At 26.8% G+C, this 20,529-nt stretch overlaps 2 protein-coding genes across 2 annotated transcripts in view; one reads left to right on the forward strand and one right to left on the reverse strand.

Annotated features, from left to right (window-relative positions):
• Nucleotides 1-9,256, forward strand: part of LOC117170628 (acidic fibroblast growth factor intracellular-binding protein) — a 14,918-nt gene extending 5,662 nt beyond the window's left edge. The window contains exons 3-6 of the mRNA XM_033357532.1: nt 2,686-2,913; nt 5,584-5,811; nt 5,890-6,144; nt 8,639-9,256. Of these exons, the coding sequence (XP_033213423.1) occupies nt 2,686-2,913; nt 5,584-5,811; nt 5,890-6,144; nt 8,639-8,717 (790 nt within the window). The 3' untranslated portion in view covers nt 8,718-9,256. The remainder of the gene's footprint in view (nt 1-2,685; nt 2,914-5,583; nt 5,812-5,889; nt 6,145-8,638) is intronic.
• A 502-nt stretch (nt 9,257-9,758) lies between these two features.
• The window catches only part of LOC117170629 (pyruvate dehydrogenase E1 component subunit beta, mitochondrial), a 16,033-nt gene continuing 5,262 nt past the window's right edge, over nt 9,759-20,529 (reverse strand). The window contains exons 4-5 of the mRNA XM_033357533.1: nt 16,128-16,758; nt 9,759-10,472 (exon numbers count right to left, since the gene is read on the reverse strand). Coding sequence (XP_033213424.1) covers nt 10,321-10,472; nt 16,128-16,758 — 783 coding nt within the window. The 3' untranslated portion in view covers nt 9,759-10,320. The remainder of the gene's footprint in view (nt 10,473-16,127; nt 16,759-20,529) is intronic.

The following is a 20,529-nucleotide window of genomic DNA, read 5'->3' on the forward strand; positions in this document are numbered from 1 at the left end:
ATCTAGTCGGGAGTGGTGCTGACTGAAAACAGATGATTTGGAGCGATTCGCGCGCCATCTGTTGGTCATTCTAAGGACTTATTGAACTACCCTCGTAGAAATATTGCATTTTCAACAATGTAGGTGAATTTCTAACCAAATGGTGGAATTTTCAGCCAAAAAGATGAATTTTTGAACCAGGAAGATTAATTTTTGCTGAAAACTACGACTTTTTAATAAAATAGGTGACCAAAGAGATGAATTTTCTACTGAAATTAGGAATCTTGAACAAACAAAAAAATTATGATTTCTACCGAAAGAGACAAAATATCCGCCAAAAAGATTTTTTTTAGTCAAAAGAGAACAAATTCATAACCAAATTCTATAATTTTCAACCAAAATAAGGAATCCTCTACAGAACTGTTAAATTTTCAACAAAAAGAGATGAATTTTGAATCCAAGAAGGCGAATTTTCTACCAAGAAAGATTTTAGAGTTAAGAAAGAAAAAAAATATAACCACATTGTCGAATTTTCAATCCAAAAAGACGAAGTTTCTGCAAAACTATCTGATTATTACCTGAAAATATTAATTTCCCTGTTTTTCTCCCGATTCACAAACATTTTTCACGGTCAATGGAATTAAAAAATTTAACTCTAAAACTAACAATTTTTTCATTCGAAGGAATTAAAACTATGCTGTAAATCATTTTAAGCAATTTTAAGCTACAAACGTTAAAAATTAAGCTATTAATTTTGGTGTATAAACTGAACACTTTTTAAATTAAAAGTTAAATTATTTTCATTTCAAATAGTTTAAAAATCCTTAAAAAGGTTTCAAATTTTCTTTTAAAATGTTGCAAAACCTGCATGTTTTTTTACATTTTTTCACATTTTAATTTATTTTTGCAATTTGATGAAAAATTATTTTCATTTATCCTAGGAACTTTGAGAAAATATTTTTTATTCTTTTGAAGCGTTTTAAGTATTCAATATATTCAATATTTATTTATACAACACAATTAAAAAATTTTACTTAAAAATTAAAAGTTTTTAAATGGAACAATTAAAATTGTAAAGTTCAAATTTAATTTATTTTTTAATTTTGAATATTCGTTTTCTAATAACTAATTTAAAATAAATAGTCAAATATTTCTAAATATGAAGCAAAAGATCTTTTTCCTAATTAAAAATTTTCGAATTCTTGAATTTTAGACTGAAACAATATTTTAAATTTAATAAATTTGACTATGTAACTTAATTAATAATAATAAATAATTGAATAAATAAAGAATAATTATAAATATATTATTTTGAAGTTATTTCATAAGTGAAAATAGTTTATAAAGTATAAATCGGGCGTTCACGTTTATTTAACTACAAGACTTTCCAATTGAAACGGTTTAATTTTTAACATTAAAATCCCGAAATTCTTAAATTTTGAACTAATTCTGAATCGTCTTGTTAAATTAATTGTATTGATAATTGTTTATTGTTAATCCTTAATGTACAGATAAATTTAAAAAATCATTATAATTTATATTCTCAGTTGAACAACAAAAATTTGTTGTCCAAACTTGTCTATTTCAAAAGCTTGAACGTTGTTCTAATTGAAATATAATGATTCAACTATATATTTATAAAAACGGTTAAAATCAAACTTAAACAGGCTTTTCCCCCCAAAAATTTGTAAAATTCTTGGTTAAAAAATAAATTCACTGTGATATCCCAGTTTCTTCTGGTCTCATAAAATTCCCGATCATTTCTCGGTTTAGCGGCCACCCTGAAAAAAGTTCATTCTTAATCAAATAGTTGAGTTTTCTACCACATAATTGTTAAATTTGTTAACAATGAAAGACGTATTTTCAACCAAACAGTTGCATTTTTTAGCCAAAAATGATCACTGTTTAAACAAATTTTTACATTTTCATCAAAATAATTACATCTTAAACTAAATAATATAAAATTTCAAACAAAAAGGTTACTTCTCAAGCGAATTTTCAACAACAAATTTTTTAGTAAACTTTTAATCGAAAATAATTCATTTTTAATCAAAAGTAGTTGGAATTTCAGTATTGATTTCTATTTCACATTTCAGTTGAAAAGGGGGGAAAACTCTAAAGGCAAATTCCGAAAATACGTTATATTGGCTTAAACTAATTGTTATGACTAAATTCATGTCTCTGTATAAGATTTTGGTCCAGTTTTTTTTAGAAGTGGGTGAAAACCCTTGTTTGGTAATTCAAAAAAGGAACATTACTTCTTTTTACCTGTTCTCTTTAGGATTTACTACAGTATATTAATAGTTCGAAAGTACTTTATTGTTTTTTTATTAAAAGATAAAAAAGTTAAACAACTTTTTGTGTGTCAATATTTTCATTTTAGGTGATGCACCGTTCTTTCCATAAGGGTTTTCTCGCAAATGGTTGCTTCTTTTTAATATCTTATGTCCCGAGACTCTTCACTTATAAAATATTCGGTTAACAATTGGAAGTTTTGTTTAAAAAATGAAATTAATTTTCACCTCACACTATAATTTCGGACTATACACTTTTAAATCCGGACTGCAGAAAGAGTTTCGGATTACGTAACATTTTAGGCCCTGATACCATTTTTCTTCTTCTGCCAATAAATTCAATGCTGCTTATTCATTGGAAATTACTAAAAAATTAGTTTAGTATCCAATGAAAATAGACCCAATTTTGCAGGTATTACGAGTTCAATGACTGTGTTATTAGAGAAGTTCTTGGCAAAAAGTTAACTTCCAAAAGTAGAAAAGACATGGACGAAGTGGCAGAAAAAACAGGCATCACTCTAAGGAGCTGCCGTAGACAGTATGATAACATAAAAAGGGTATTTAAAACCGTTGAAGATATGCCAGGATCTTTAGTCACCAATATCAAGCAGCATTTTTTACTTCCAGAAGAGCTTGCGAAGTGTGTATCTCACTTTCCTTCATACTTCGAAGGGTCACAGTCTTTCCCCTTTTCCCTTGCATTTTCCATTTTTTTTTTTTTCAAATTCTCCTTTTCCCCTTCCAGGGTGTTCAGCGACCTTGAAACACTGGAATTCTTTTTAAACCTTGTAAACCTGGAAATTCTTGAGTTTCTCACGAGAACCGTTGATTTGAGTTTTCGTTTCGCTTTTAAAACAGTTTTCGCGGATTAATCACTCGGTTTTTGAGTAGGTATACACTAGATTTTAAAAAGTTACAAAATAATTCTTAAGATGTCAAAAAAATTATAAATTTGTATAACTTATAAAGGGATTTTAAAGATTTCATAAATCATCATGAAAGCATTAAATCTGTTATTTCAAAAAGAGTTCACGGTTTCAAAGACTTGAAAAGGATTCAGGGATATGAAAAAGGCGTGTAAACAAGATTTCACCAAACTTTTAAAACTTTCAAACGATGTCAAGGATTTTAAATACATTAAAAAGGGCACAGTACATACCAAATATTTCAAAACATTTCGAAGATTTTTAAAAATTAAAAAATACAAAATTAAAAAATACAAAAAATCTGACAAATATTTCAAAGAATTCAAAAGGATTTCAAAAGATTTCAGGAATTTCAAAGATTAAAATAAGGCTATATTACACCAGATTTTAAACATTTTCACATGGTTTCAATAAATTTGAGATTTAAAAAATTTTTATGATTTCAAACGAACACAAAATATTTCATGAAGATCCTGAGATATTTCAAAACTTTTTACGATTTCAAAAATTTTACCAAAATGGTAAAAGATTTCAAATATTTTAATGATTTCAATTTTTATAGATGATTTAAAAAAATTTCACAAAGAATTTAAATATTTTGATTATTCCAAATGAGTACAAAAGATTTCGAAGGCTTTACCAAAATTGCATAGAGATGTTAAAAGAATTCAAGAATTTCAAAGATTTCAAAGATTTCAAAAAGAGCACGGTACACCAGATTTCCATATATTTAAAAAGTTTAGAATATTTTGAAAGATTTCAATGATTTCAAACGAATACAAAATATGTCAATAATATTTCGAAGAATCCATAAGAGTTTAAAAAGATTTCTACAATTTCATAGATTTCAAAAAGGGTAGAGTATGCCAAAATACAAAAAATTTCCAAGAGTTTAAACGAGTTTACATTTTTTTAGAAAATTTCCTAATATTTCACAAAAGTTTCAAATATTCCAGTAATTTAAAATTAATACAAAAGATGTAGGAAAGATTTCATAAGTATTTCCAAGATTTTATAAGGATTTGAAAATATCTTAAGAATTTAAAAAATGTAAAAAGATATAAAAGATTTCAGAACATTTCGAAAGGTATGAATAAATTTCAAAATGTTTCAAGAAATTTGAGAATATTTTAAAAGATTTTCATGGTTTTAAATAAACACAAAAGTTTTCAAAAACAAAGATTAAAGAAAGATTTTACAAATATTTCGAAGATTCCAAAAAATTTCAAGATTTCACAAAGATTTAAAATACTGCAACAAATTTCAACGAATTCACTAAGATTTCCAAAGACTTAAAAATTTCACAAAGATTAAAAAAATTACAAGAATTTCAGACTTTACAAATACTTAAAAATATTTCCTATAATTTCACAAAGACGACTTAACTATATAGTTTAAAAGGTGCTGGAATTAAAATTAATTTTTTAATTAGGAATCATAATAACAGAACTTTATTTTCTTTTATTAAAAAATAACTAAAGAAAGAATTTTATTTTTCAATTGTACTCTGTAATTAGTTTTCTTTTGCTTGAAGTCATGCAGATATACAAAAAGTAAAAATATAAAAATAAAATTTTCACTAAAATGAGACAATATCAAATTTAAACCACTAAAATTGAAAAGTTTGGTATCAAAAATTTCAAAACGTTAATATTTAGTAAATATTTACTAAATATTCAAAACGTAAAGAGATTTAAATTCAGACATTTGTAATACTATTAATATTGAAAAATGTATTATTATGTAATTTCAAATAGTTTATCTTTTTGATAGTAGAAAATAAAAATCCGGAGACGTCAACGCGCACGTTTTGTTTAAACATTTTTTTAGAGGAATTTAATCAATAAATTAAATTAATATCTAAGGAATCGGAAATTATTTCTGCCTATTTTATCGGATATTTACAATTTCAAGGGATATGGAGAAATCAGAAAAATTTCAAAATTTGAAGTTACTTTAAAAGATTCCAAAGAATTTCGAAATTTCGTTGCAAAAAATATAAGAGCTAGATTTCAAATTATTTATGTCTTACGGTCCAATCGTAAATTGGACGTAAGATTGGACCGTAAGACATAAATAATTTGAAATCTACGATTTGAAATCAATAAATATCAACAGTCGAAGAAAGGTTTGATTTGTTTCATCAAATCATTTTACAGTGTAAGAGCTCTTTGATATATAAAAACGTGTTTATTATACATTTTTAAATAGCTTGTGTTTTAAATAAATAAAATAAATAAAATAGATCAAAATAAATAAAACAAATAAAATAAAACAAAAATTGCCCTATTTTCCTTTTTTGAGTTCCTTTTGCGATGTGATCCCGATACTTCTAAGACTAAAATATTCTGCGATTGTAAAATTAACATTCTGCATTTTGACAGACGATACGCAGCGGTCGTCTTTATTGCCTGCCTTCGATTTGAAATGAACAAACGAAAGCTGCAGTTTCTCACATTTGCAGATATTTACCATTGTGCATATGTCATGATGTCTTCCTGGACTTACCGGTATTCTGGTTCTGAGTATTTCGATACAGATCTCGACCGGGAATTCCTTTTGGAATTGCCCGAGTGTAGAGTACTATTAGAAAATGAAAAACACCACAAACAGTAAGTCGAAAACAAGCATTTTTTATTTCTTTTGTATAGTTGAGAAGTTTAATTTCCTCTTTAATTATTTGTTTGCAGCTTGGTGTGTATTAAATTAAAACCGACGTTACTGGATCGCTCCTATCAGGAACTAGAGGCAAATTTCCGTTCCTACTCGAGGGCAATTTTAGGAATCGGGTGCAATTTACATCGATCTAGAGAGCTAAGATTTTTTTTCTATGAATTGGTTGAGCGATGTGTGGAACCCTGGCGACAAGTCAACTGGACCCACTCGGACCTTCGAAATTTTTTAGCAGCTTACACACAGTGCGCACTTGACATGGACGTGCTTAGGTATAACTTTGTTCTTATTAATTTATTCAAATTTATCTTATTAACGTTAGTGCTTCACGCTTGACCGGTTGACAAATTCAAATAATTTATAATTTCAGATTCATTCGATTAAATTTCAATGTTAAATATTATTCTTTGGGATATAATTTTAAATGTTTTTATTTATTCATCGCAGGCTTCACGGTCTTTCCTGATTTGCCTCTTTCCCCCCTTTTCTCGATTTTCAATTTAAATGCAAACGGAATTGATTATAGAGCTCGGTAATAAAATCCAACTTTTTTCCAGCTAATTCTTTTTGGTTGAATAGTCTACTATCAAATGCTTGATTGAGAATTTATCTTTTAGGATAAAAATTGAATTATTTCCTTAAAAATGTACCGATTTTGATGAAAATTCAACAAATTTATTAACAGGTTATCCTGCTTTGTTGAAAATTAAACTGCTTTGTAGAAAATTCGTCTTTTTGGTTTGAAAATTCAACTATTCTGTCAGATAATTCAAATTTCATTAATCCGAAAATAATGTTTTTCGTTGACACATCGACTTTTTCTTTTCTTTTCTTTAAAATTAATTTTTTTGATACAAATTTTATCATTTCATTAAACATGTACCTATATTGATGAAAATTCAAAATTTCATTAAAAATTCATCCTTTTTTTGTTGAAAGTTAAACTGCTTTGTAGAAAATTCGTCTTTTGGTCTGAAAATTCAACTATCCTGGTATTTTATTTATTTTTATTATATTTTGTTATATATTTTTTATTTTTATATATATTTAAAAATTTGTGAATGTATCCTTTTCTTCAAAAAATAATTTTAATTTTAATTTACATATATTTATATTTTTTAAACATCAATTACTCCTTTTTTTATTTTAAGAATTTATCTTCTTTGGTTAAAAATTCAACTATTTTGTTGAAAATGCTTTTTTTGTTGAAAATCAATTAATTTAACTGAAGCGTTAACTATTGTAGTTTGGTAGAAAATTGATCCTTTAAGTTGTAAATTGGTCTTTTCGGATTGAAAATTTAACTGCTGGTTGGCACAGGTTCAAAATTCAACTATTTTGTAGAAAATTCCACAATTTGATTTCAATTTTTTTTCCTTTTTGACAAAAAAATCTTTCTTGGTTGAATTCAACTGTTTTTTTTTTTTTATTTAAACTTAAATTTTTGTTTCGTAGAAATATAAAGTGTTATGTTTTTTTTTTTTAACTTAACTATTTCTTTGTTGGCTTAAAATGTCCCTTTTTTAGGTGTAAAGTCAACTAATTGTCTGAATGCTTAACAACTTTATTAAAGTTGATTTTTTGGTTGAAGAGTCAAACATTTTAGTTGAAAATTCATCTCTTTAATTAGAAATTTAACTATATTCTTGCAAATTTCTTCTATTTTTGGTTGAAACATCAATTATTATATTTTTTCTTAAGAATTTATCTGTTTTTGTTGAAAACTCAACTATTTTATTGAAACTGCGTCTTTTTTCTTCGTGAAAATTTAATTGTTTTAACCGAAACTTGAACTATTCTAATTTTGGTAGAAAATTGATCATTTTTAGTTGTAAATTTGTCTTTTTGGGCTGAAAATTCAACTATTGATTTTGTGGTTTTTGTTAAAAGTTAATTTTTGATGTTAAAGAATCGTAATTTTAGTTAAAAATTTTATTATTTTCTTGAAAATTTCTTCTTTTTTTTGGTTGAAAATGCATCTTTTTTACATGAAAGTTTAACTACATACTTGGTTTAAAATTAAACTACTTTATTAAACATTATTGTGTTGCTTAAAGATTCATAAGTTTAGTTGAAAATTTATGTTTTTCTTTAGAAATTTAACTTTTTGATTCGAGGATTCATATTTTTTGTTCAAATTTGTATCTTTTTTTTGGAAAAATATAAGTATTTAATTTAAATTAACCGGTTTTGATTGGGGATTTCACTTTTTTTTTTGAAAATTTGTTTCTTTTTGTCATCAATTAAGTAGTTTTACTGATCATTTAACTACTATTTGGTTGAAAATAAATTATTTTGTTGAAAAGTTGACTTTTTTGGTCGAAAATTAATCTTCCAGCTTGGAAATTCTTTTTTTTTTTTAGATGAAAACTGAACTATTTGATAAAAAAGTTCATCTATATTCTTGAAAGTGCAATATTTCTACTGGAAATATCGCTAATCAAAAGCGCTTCAAATTCAATTTTCTGTAGTACCCACATTAATTTAACTTAAAAGAATCTATCCCTCTATTTTCGTAAAAAAATGTCCTTATTTCCCCTGAATTAGAGCATTTTTCCCTGCAAGGTCTGTTATGTGAAGTTAGTTTAAATGAAAAAAAGTAGAAAACGATGGAAATTTTTACCAAATGAACTTTTCTAAATGTTAAATGTCTAATCGATTAAACGTAGAAATTAATTGAATTGTTTAAACATTAAACGGTGAAACGCAAAGCAATAATTTAAATATCAAATAATCTCCATGAAATATGTAATTATTCTCTTGCAGGGAAAGCGAACTTCGAGATGCATTTGAAAGATTCATGAAAGTCGTCAGTTGCTGCTTGCTACGCATGTACCATGCCTGACTATCATTAATTGATGGGACAAGTTTGCTCTAAAACTTTCAAAACTTGAGTATTTTTATCTGGATATTTTATAGAATATTTACTGAAATTCTAAGAAAAATCCCTAGGAATCCCAGGTTTTTACCAGGTATCTCTAGATTTTTCCAGATATCTTTTTTCCTAATACGGAGTCATTCAAGTATTTCGTATTTTTAAATCAATCGGCCCTACACCCCTTCAAAGTATTGCATAATACTTGAATAACTGAAATTTATTATTCTCCTATAAATTCGGAATATTTATAAAATTTCATGAATTTTGTATACATCGGCTCAAGAACTGAAATATGATTTTTTATACGGACTCGGCCGAACTTGATTCCACATTTTATCGAAAAGTCGAAATAGATTTTTATTCTCAGTCCTTGTAAATATATAAACGTGTAAAAATGGTACGATTCACGGTCGTATATTCAAATATACAAAAAATTATTTCTTCAGTTTGTACTTAAAGTCCATGAATTTTAAGAATAATTAACACAAATTTTGATTCGATCTTCATATTTAAAATTAATTACATATTTAACATATTGGTATTTAATTTAAATATTTATAAATCCAATAATATAAAACTACTATTAAAAATGACGAAAAGTTGTTATCTAATTTTATATTACAATTTTTAAAAAATTAAGCACCAAAATTTCAGTACAGTTAGCCCGATTTTTTTTGGTACACATAGAAAATGCCAGATAAAAATGTTCTTAAAATGCCAGGTTTTCCATATGAGTAGACACCCTGATTTTAATATTAGAGACTTCTGAATTTAAAATTCGAAGTAGGCAATTTAACTTGCAAAAACAAAATTTATAATAGAACAATATATCCACTGATTTCAATTTCATTTCATAGCAAATGCAAGTATGCTATTTTATCGAGTTCTATTTGAATTTCTTTATATTCTTCACATGATTGCTGAATGTTGAGAACGTCAAAAAAAGTTTATGTGTATAATTGCAAAAAATAGTAGGACAGTATAAATAGGATAATAAAAAGTACTAAATTACATGTTACAATTTATTAATTTTCTGTAATAAATAATTAATAAACAAATGCAGCACATGATTGTGCGCTCATTTTGATGCCAATTTTTGACATAATTCTCTGACATTTGCAACCAATTGCTGGACTTCGTTTCTTTACAAGTCGAAAATGTTCAACATTATATGATGGGTTCTTTGGCGAAAATGTTTGCTAAACAGGGATTGTAAAAGAGCCCAACAATAAATAATCGCTATATACACCAACAAATTTTTTTCTCGAGGAAATTAGAGACTTGAAAATAAGTCTTAAAACACTTTCCGGACTTTCTTGATAAACATTTTCTACCAAGCGAACAAAAACAGCCATTAAGAACGTTGAACTCGACTTCGACGACGCAAGAAATACAAGTAGCCTTTTCTCTAGGTTCTTTTCTTTTAACTGGAACTAGTGGACTTGCTGGGTCTCCATTTTGTACTCACTTTCAATAAACAGAAAGTCGTAATGGTGGAAAGGTGATAGGAGCCGATAAAGGGGAGGGAGGATCTTAGATGGGGACATATCTAAATTTGCACTGCAGTTCACTACTTAGTTACTCCTAAAATTTTAGTCACTGCAAGTACTACGTCTTCTTTTCGTGGCACAGCTGTTACTTCTAACGATTTGGCATATGGTGTGGGACAGTCGACACCGGTCACTCGAATCACCGGTGCGTCCAGATGGTAGAAAGCTTCGCCTGAAAGTTTACTCTCAATTATTAAATTTATCCTTCGACTTCTTTCATTCTCAGAAGGATTTCAACAAATTTCAGACAGATTTCCAAGGATTTCACAAATTTCAAGAAAGATTTACAAATATTTTAGAAGATTACAAAGATTTTAAACAGATTTCAAATAATTTCACAAATTTACAAAAATATTTAAGACTTCAAAATATTTCAGTAGATTACAAAGATTTCTCAAAGATTTTACAAAGATCTCAAAATATTCAGATAGGTTTCAAAAGATTAAAAAAATTAATTAAAAAAACCTTACCCAAAATTTTAAATTTTAATTGTTTAATCTTCAAAACTGCAGTTTAAAATTCTTTCTTTTGAATATATTCTTTTAAACCGGAAACTTCATTCACCAGGAAATAAAACGGAATTTAATTTTTAAAACCGGGAATTTACTTCTGATTGCAATAAAATTCAACTTTTCACTATTTTAATAATTTTGGTAAATTTAGAAAAATGATTTTTACTTCATCTACAATCGCAGGGCATATGAGTGTGTTTATTAGGTTACGGATTTATTTACTAAAAATGTTTTCAATAAAAATTTACTCAAATTCATATCTGGTTGAAATGTAACTACTTTGTTAAAAATTAATTTTTTGTTGTTAAGAATTAAATTTTTCAACAAAAATTTTGATTAAGAAATTAAACTATTTGTTTGAAAATTTATGTACTATGTCAAAAATTCGCCTTTTTTGAAGAAAATTCATCTTTTTGATATAAAATTCTACTATTCCAGTTGAAGATTTATTATGATTTTAGTAGAAAACTTATCATTTTTGTTAAAAATTAATTAATTCAACTGAAAATTTGAATGTCCATTTTTGGTTGAAAATTGATCCTTTCTTGTTCACAATTCAACAATTTTTATGAAAATTTGTTTTTTTTTTAATTTAAAATTTAACTATTTCATTGAAAATCCAACCATATTTTTTAAAACTTTTAATTTAGGTTTAAAGTAAAATGGATTGGTTGAAAGTCACTCTTTTGTCGAAAGATAATTGCTTTGGTTGTCGATTCATTAATTTAATCAAAAATTCAATTTTTTGGTTGAAATATGTATGAGCTATTTGATAGAGAATTGGGGTTTTCTTTGGATGAGAAATAATTCTTTTTCAGTTGAAAATTATCTTGTTTTTTAAACTGAAAGTGTTACTATTATTCCAGTTAAATATTTCATAATTTTTAACAAAAATGCATCTTTTGATTGAACATTACTTTTACAATAAAATTTGTATTGTTCAATTTTTGGTTAAAAATTGATCTTTTTCAGTTGCAACTTGATCTTTTTGGCAAAAATCAATCTTCTCCGTTGAAAATTCATTTTTCCGGTCAAAAATGTTATCAAAGATTCATCATTCTAGTTGGAAATTAGTTTTTCTAATTTAAAATTGAACTATTCCAGTTAATGATGTACAATTTCAATTATTTCAAACTCAATTATTCTAGTTAAAAATTCATCTTTCTCTATTAAAATTCAATATTCCGGTTTAGAATTTACAATTTTAGTTGAAAATTCATCACTTAAATTCAAAATGTAACTATTTTTTTAAAGTTAGTTTTTCTTTTCGATAAAGTTATTTTTTTCAGGAGAATAATTTTTTTAACTGAACATTTAACTAACTCAAATTGAATATTCCATAGTTTTAGTAGAAAATTCATCTGTTTGGTTGGAAATTAATTTTGTTGATTTAAAATGTCAGTTATGTTTTGGATGGCAATTTATCTTTTTTAGGGAAAATTGATTTTTTGTTGGAAATTCAACTATTTTAATTTAAGATTCATTGTTTGAGTTGAAAACTCATCTTTTTGGTTTAAAATTCAACTATTCCAGTTAAAGACTCATCATTTTATTTGAAAAGCTATCATTTATGTTGAAAATTGAACTATTTTCTTGAAAATCAGTTTTTTTTGTTTCTTTTTTTTTTAATTTAATTTTGTTCAATAAAAATTTCAACTATTTATTTTTTGTTGGGAAGCAATATTTTTTAGTCGAAAATTAAAGTATTTTTTGAAAATCATTTATTCTTCAATGTTTTGCTCTTTCGTGTTAAAGGATGTTTAGAACGACCGTGAAAGTTAAAAAACATGACCGAAAAAAACCTGGAAAACACCGGGAATTCAAAATCGTCCGCCGAATCGCCGCCCTGAGGGTGTCCAGCGATTCTTAGGAATAAAATTCAGGGTCTTTTCCAGATTTTCCAGCTCAAAAAGTCAAGATTTTCCAGGTCTCTTTTTATATCAAATAATGAAATAACCGTTTTTTATAAACATAAAAAATGAGCCATTTTATTTTTTATTAAACAACCATTTTTTAAGAAAAGCAAAACCATAAGAAAACAAATTCTGAATTTTCTGCGGACATCAGTCATCTTTGAAATCCTTAAAATGTTTTTCAAACCTTCGAAATCTTTTGTATTTATTTGAAATTATTCAAATATTTTTCATTTTCGTAAAATCCTTTGAAATCTTTGAAATTTGGTACACCCTTTTTAAAGTCTTTAAAATCTTTGGAAATGTTCGAAATCTTTGGAAAATGTTTGTCATATTTTTGTCAAATTTTTTGAAATATTTGTGACATTTTTCTTAAATCTTTTTTATTCATTGCAATCAGTGAATTATTTGAAATCCTTCACAGTTTCTAAAATCTTTTTAAACCTTTTGAAATCGTTTCAAATCTTTGAAATATTTGTGAAATCCTTCTGAAACCTTTTTTACTCGTTTGAATTCATTCATCAATAATATATTTATCGTCTTTAAAATACCTTGAAACTAAATTTGTTTCTTAAATTAATTTTTGGAGACTTTGAATTTTGAATTCCACAATATTGTAATTTCAAATTCAAAATTTGGAATAATAATAATTTTTAATTAAATAATCTGAGGTGTATAATAAGGCAAATTCGAATGAAAAATCTAAAAATTGTACCATTTCAAAAAATGAAATCACATTACAGCAATATTGTTTTGTATCCTTTTATTTTTTATGTAAGATCTTAAAATTGTCCGATTTTTAGTTAAAAATTTAAACAAATAAATCATTTTAAATTAAAATTATATTTGATTCAAAAGTTTCCAGAACACATAAAAATCCTAAAGGAAGATTAAATTCTGGCAAGCATAATTATTAATTTTTAAGCGATTTAAACTTACTTAAAATAACGGAAATTTTAAAGAGTTTGCGTATGAAAAGTTAGCATTTTTTTACTTTTAATGTTCCGAAATAGGAGCAGAAATTTTTTCATTTTTAATCTGTCCCATGTAGAATTAATATTTATTTTGAAAGCTTTATTTTAGAATAATTCAATTTCTTTTTTTTTTCATTTTATAACAATTTGTCTAATCAGCTTTAATGTTAAATTACAATTTTATTATGTAATAACAATTTAAATTTCTATAATCTCAGAAGCTTTCACTTTGCAAGATTCAATTTAGTTTTGAATCTTAAATTGACAAATTTGAATCGATTTAAATTTAAAGTTTTTCAAATTCAAAAGTTTTCAATTTTTAATTATTTAATTTTGAACGCTTTTAATTAGAAAAAATACAATTTCCCCACTTTGAAAATTCTAATATTAAAATATACCATTTTTAACGTTTTGAAATTGTCCTATTTTCGAAATTCTCTTCTTAACTCATACTAGTTTCATGACTTAAAAATAAATAATTCATCTCCGTTTCCTAATTAAATTGTCCAAAAAAGTTCGATAAATTTTTTCAAATTTCAGACGCATGCAATTCGAAATTAATAATTGTTTCAAAAATGTTTAAAACCTTATAATAATAAAAATTGGTTTAATAATGGATTTTGAAATTTGCTTATTTTCATGTTAGCAAATAGAAATCCAGAGACATGAAAGCGCAATTTGCTAACTTGTATTACTGCTAGTCTGTAATCAAAAGCATCTCTGTATTTTCCTTTACTAGACACAAAAATTTCCTTATCCTAAACATTATATGATTCAGGGTGGCTGCTGGACCGGAAAACCGGGAAATGACAATAAATTGTTTTCTTGACCAGGAATTTTACAAATATTTAGATGAAAAATCTGTCCAAGTTCAATTCCCCAAGTTTAAAAAATAATTAGTTGAATTGTTATCTTTTTCAATAATGACATCATTCAGTTTACAATGCATAATTCGAAAATCTTATACTTTGAAAATTTTCCATTTTAGATTTTTATTTTTAGTGCAAAGAATTTTAAAATACAGTCTTGAACACTTAAATATATAAAAATTAAAATCGTTTGATTTGAAGTTGCACATTTTTGATAAGCACCATTTTTAGTTTATCAAATGTCAATATAAATAAATTATTTTTAAACGAGAACAATAACTGATTTGTCAAAACGATTCTAAATCCTTTCAAAATTAAGAATTTAAGAATGAATTGAAACCAAATATTTAAAAACAAACAATTAAAAACTGAATTATTTGACATAGAAATCCTTGAACCGTTAAAATTTCGAAGATCTTTTAAACTTTGAACGTTATAATTTTGATTGATTTGAGTAATTTTAAGAAGTATTTAGAAGTTTGGAAAAGATTCAAAATTAATTTAAATCTTTAAATGATTACAAATAATGTAAATGAAGTGTATACCGACAAAACTCGGCTATTCTTACCGAAATTTTTGTGCAAATAGCCACAACCTAACTAAAAACAAAATGTAGATTTTTGCACATTTAAAGAAAAATTACAAACTTTATAAGACTCGTCAAAGGCTTCAAAAGAACAAAAACATTGTCGTCAAATTCCTAGGAAAACTTAAAATAATTTGTCATTTTGGAATATTATTTTAAAAGAATATTAAAAAAGATTTTAAAAGATTTAAAAGAGTGTTAAACAAGAATCTGGAAGATTTTAATAATTTTTTTTTTAATTGGCAGGAGTTTCTAAAAATTGTAGGAAAAATTCGATTCATTTGAAAGGATACTTAGAAGTTCTAAACAAATTTCAAAAATAATTTTTAAGTTGAATAAATTTAAGACAACTTCTAGATTTCTCAAGATTTCGAAATAAAATTTTGAAGTTTTTCAAGGATGTTTAAACTACTTTTACTTTAAAAGTGTTTAGTTTTAAAAAAATTAAATTTTTCAACTTTTAGCGTTTCTAGCTTAAAATTGTTCGAAATAATATTATTTTGAAAATTTTAAAGTTCATTGATTGATTCTTTAATTTAAAGCTTTGAAAACGATAACGTGGACTTATATTTTTAGAATTGAATCTGTGAACTAATTATTTTTCAAAAGTTGAAAATTCCCAATTTTGCAGTTTATCCGAATTGCATTTCAAATTGTTGAATTAAACAGTTTTAGTACTTTCCATTTATTAAGTTTAAAGTACTGAACAATTAAATATACCAATTTTTAATTAAAAAACTTATAAACCTCAATTTCGAAGGCATAAAATTCAAGAGTTCGATTTTGAGTGCTTTAATTAGCAGTTTATTTTTTATTGCTGCAATTGGAAAAATTTTCGATATTTTAAAATTAAATGACCTTGAAAAATGTTTGCTAACCGGGGAAAGAGAAGCAATGTTTTTCTCAAACGAGAGAAATCACAAATATTTATCGGGAGAAGCGGGAGAGGAAATCTTAAAAAATAGTGACTTACTTTCCATAATTCTGGCACTGATTTCGGAGCCGACACCGCTTTGAGGCCATCCTTGTTCCACGCTGACGCAGTGATTCGTTTTAACTACAGATTTCAATATCGTGTCAATGTCAAGCGGCCTCAGCGATCGAAGATTAATCACCTCAGCTTCAATTCCTTGTCCGGCAAGTGCTGTGGCTGCTTCGAGGGCGGTTTCAACTGCCTTGGAATGTGCAACTAAAGTAACGTGTTTTCCCGGCCGTTCAATCTTAGCCTTGCCAATTGGCACAAGGAACTCATTGGACAAAGCCTCGTCAGACATGGGATATTTAACACCATAAAGAAGTTCGTTTTCCAGCACCACGACTGGATCAGGATCTCGAATAGCCGATTTCAAGAGACCTTTTGCATCCTCGCTTGTGTAGGGTGAAACGACTTTCAACCCAGGACAGTGACTGAACCAGGCTCCGAAGCATTGTGAATGTTGCGCACCTACTCCGGCAGAAGCACCGTTCGGTCCTCGGAACACAATTGGCACATTGATAGTACCTGCAGACATGTAGAATGTTTTGGCTGCCGAATTTATAACATGGTCTATGGCCTGCATCGAAAAGTTGAAAGTCATGAATTCACAGATTGGTCGCAATCCTGCCTGTAAAAATATATTCAATTGTTAGGCAATATTCGAAAATTTAAGTACAAAATTTTACAATGTTATAAGTAAAAAGAAAACAAAAAGCTAATGATCAAATGAAGGGCTGTAGCACATAACTAAATAACCAACAAAATAGGAATTTCTCAGAAGAGCGAAATAACATTCTGTGAAATCCAAATCACGATTTAAATATAGGCAAAAAAAAAGTATGATTAAAAAATATTATCCAGTTCCGAGAAAGGGAATGTGGAAGTTTACAATATCAAAGTGACAAGAATCTAAAATTGGAACTGTTATAAAATTGGAATGATGGTAAAAAGAAATTGAAATTACGATAAAAAGTGCAATTTTCAATTGACACACACACACACAATGAAATCTGGCTTTTGAAATATTAAGTTATTAAATTGGAAGAAAATGAGGTTAATTAGAAAAAGTTAACCAATTCCAAGTAAATCATTTAAGAATTTGGAGGTTCAAATTTCATGGTTTTTGAAAATCGTCTTTAAATAGCGACTAAAGATTTATTTTTGACTTTTAAAATCCCCGAGATATTGAGAGGCTGGATAAGAGAATATATAAGTTTTCATCCAAAAAAATTATTCTGTTCCAGAAAAATAAAGATTTAGTGTAACGATATCGCACTGTGACATACAATTTTTCGTTGAAAGTTCAATAAAAAGAAGAAAGTTATATGTTTTTTAATGAACAAATAACAATAATTTTACGAAATAACGTTTCTGATCGCAAGGCAAAAAGGTAAGTAAAAAAAGAACTTACAAAAGTGGCTATTTGTTGCAAATGAAGATTAAAAATTTTAGGTTGGATTTTTATTAGTATTTTGGTTCTGAAAAAGTTGCAAATAGTCATATTTAAGGACTTTTTCTATGAAAAAATAAGTATTTTATTAATTTAGTGGATTCAAAAACTGTTAGGAAGAGCAAATTGCTAACAAAAAGGTTTTAAAAAAATTGAAGAGGTTAGACAATTTAAAAAAAGACAGAATATTTGGCTTTGAACTACCAATCTTTTTATTACTATATTAAAAATAAGCTTTTGAACAAATGCTTTTGGCACAATATGCATTCGATTTCTGAAGAATTAATAACATACTCTTAAATCTCTTTGTTTATATTTTAAAAAAATATAACAAAAAAGGAAGGAAATAGAAGACTAACTCAAAATACCCTTCCTTCCTTTTCGTATTTTTTTTTAATCATAATCAAAATTGCAGACTACATTAACAAAATGGTCTCAAAATAGGGAAAAATAAGAGATTTTTCACAAAAATAGTTAATTTTGCAACATGAGATGAATTAGTAACTGAAAAGATCAATTTTCAACCAATAACATGAATTTTTAAAAGCGAAAAATGTAATAATTGATGACGAAATTTCAACAAAATAATTAACTTTTCAGCCAACGAGAAAAATTTTTAACTTAAACGACGAATCTTCATCGAATAAAATTAATTTTTAACACAGTTGTTTTACATCAACCAACTATAGATGAATTTTCAATCAATCAATTTTAAACCAAAAATGGAATCGTTAAATTATCAGTTAAAGCGATTCATTAATTGATATTTCAAACAAAAATCATTTAAGTTCAGAACAAAAAAACATATAAAGTCAACCAATAAAAATTAATTATCAACAAAATGATAGGATTTACAACTATAAAATATGGAACTTCAATTAACAGTTAAAAAAATTAATTTTCACCCAACAAAACTGATGCTTAGCTAACTAGTTAAATTGTCATTTAAAGAGATGTTTATTCAAACGAAAAAATGGTTTCTTTGCAAAATAGTGCAACAACCTTCCAAGTAGTTGAATTTTCAACAAAAAATTATATTCAACGTAAAATGTAATAGTTGATATTTCAACCAAAAAAATCTAATTCAGCCAAAAAATAAGAATTTTTAACAAAATAGTTGAATCCTCAAAGAAACCATATTGATTTTTTAAAAAGTAGTATAATTTTCAGCAAAAAAAAACTATTTTCTACCACAAGAAATGAGTTTGCCACAAGAGTTAAGTTTTCAAGCTAAAAAGTCATAATGTTTTAGAAACGAGTTGACTTTTAAACTAAAAAATATGAATTTCCAACAAAAAGTTCATTTTCAACAAAAAAATATCAATTTTCATCTAAATAGTTGAGTTATAAAAACTAAAATTTTTCAGCTGAACCATTTCATGTACAAGCATATAGTTAAACTTTCAGGAGACAAATTTTCAAGAATATAGTTTCATTTCCAAATGGTGCAATTTTCAAACAAAAAAGATGAAACTTCATTCAAAAAACGTTGCATTTTAAACCGAATAGTTGAATTTTAAAATTGAAGAATTCATTTTTTTAGAAGACCGTTGAATTTTCAACAAAGTTAATTTTAAACTAATAAAGATGAATTTTCAAGAACAAAAACAGATTTTTCTATAAAAAAAAAAAAGATTAATTTGTAACCCAAAAGAGCGATTTTTCTATTCAAAAAGACGAGTCTTCAAAAAAGGGTTGAATTTTCGACAAAATAATTCAATTTCCAATGAAACAGTAGAATTTTTCACCAAAAGAATACCAATCCTGGACCAAAAGTATAATAGACTTTTCAACTAAACAGAATTAAGGTCATATTAAATTATTAGTTCAATTCGCATTTAAGTGAATAAACGAGAAAAAGAGAAAGTTTAATTAAAACAGGGGAAAATCAGGAGTTCCTTAAAAAGGGGAAAGAGTGTGAAGTCTAAAATCTACTTAATTTTAGATTTTTCAAAATGTCCTTTGGAATGTATCTCCATTTTTTTAAATACGAGAGAAAGAAAAGAGACAGGATTCTTGTTTTTTTTTTATTTCCAAGAATTTCGTACTTAAATTTGAATGTTGTACGCAAAAGAGGAATTTAAATTTTGATTTTATCTGAATTGAATGGGAAACTGAGTGACTGTTTCGATATTATTCAAGGAGTTAGACAAGGATGCGTTATGTCTTCATGGTTATTTATATTATTTATGGACAAGTGTTTAAGAATGGCTCTCTTCGGCGAAGAGGGTGTGGATCTCGAAACAGTAAGGATACGAGGATTAGCGTTCGCAGATGATAAGGTTGTTATCGCAGAGTCTATCGGAGACCTACAAAGAATGTTGAATACACTAGATGCAAGCATGAAGAGCATGGGCCTCAAAATTAACGCAAATAAAATAAAAACTATGGTGTTCGAAGGAAAGAGTGAGAAAACGCTATGCAATATTTTATTAAATGATGAGAGAATTGAACAAGTTGATAAGTTCGTATACCTTGGTAGCTTTTTTACTAGGGACGGGAAGATAGATGAGGAATTAGATAGACGAATAAATGAAGGTAGGAAGGTTATTAGTAGAGCAGGTCCCCTTATCAGAAGTAAAAATATATCAAATAAAGCTAAAATGGCAATACATAATTCTATATTTGTACCTACTGTACTATACGATAGCGAGACATGGACTTATCAAGAAAAAGATAAGAGTAAAATTAACGCAATTGACATGAGATTCATGCGCATAATAAGCGTGAAATCCCTAATGGACAAAGTCAGTAACGAGATAATTCTAAACGAATGTGGTGCAGAAGAGACGCTAGTAGACACATGGGGAAGAAATCGGTTAAGATGGTTCGGACATGTTGAGAGATTGCCAAATGAACGACTAACGAAACAAGTGTATCAAGATAAAGTAAATGGCAACGTGCCCAGAGGTAGACCGCGGAAAGAATGGTTAGAATGTGTGAATGAGA

The sequence above is a fragment of the Belonocnema kinseyi genome, chromosome 4 (genome assembly GCF_010883055.1).
Source record: "Belonocnema kinseyi isolate 2016_QV_RU_SX_M_011 chromosome 4, B_treatae_v1, whole genome shotgun sequence".
Lineage (NCBI taxonomy): Eukaryota > Metazoa > Arthropoda > Insecta > Hymenoptera > Cynipidae > Belonocnema > Belonocnema kinseyi.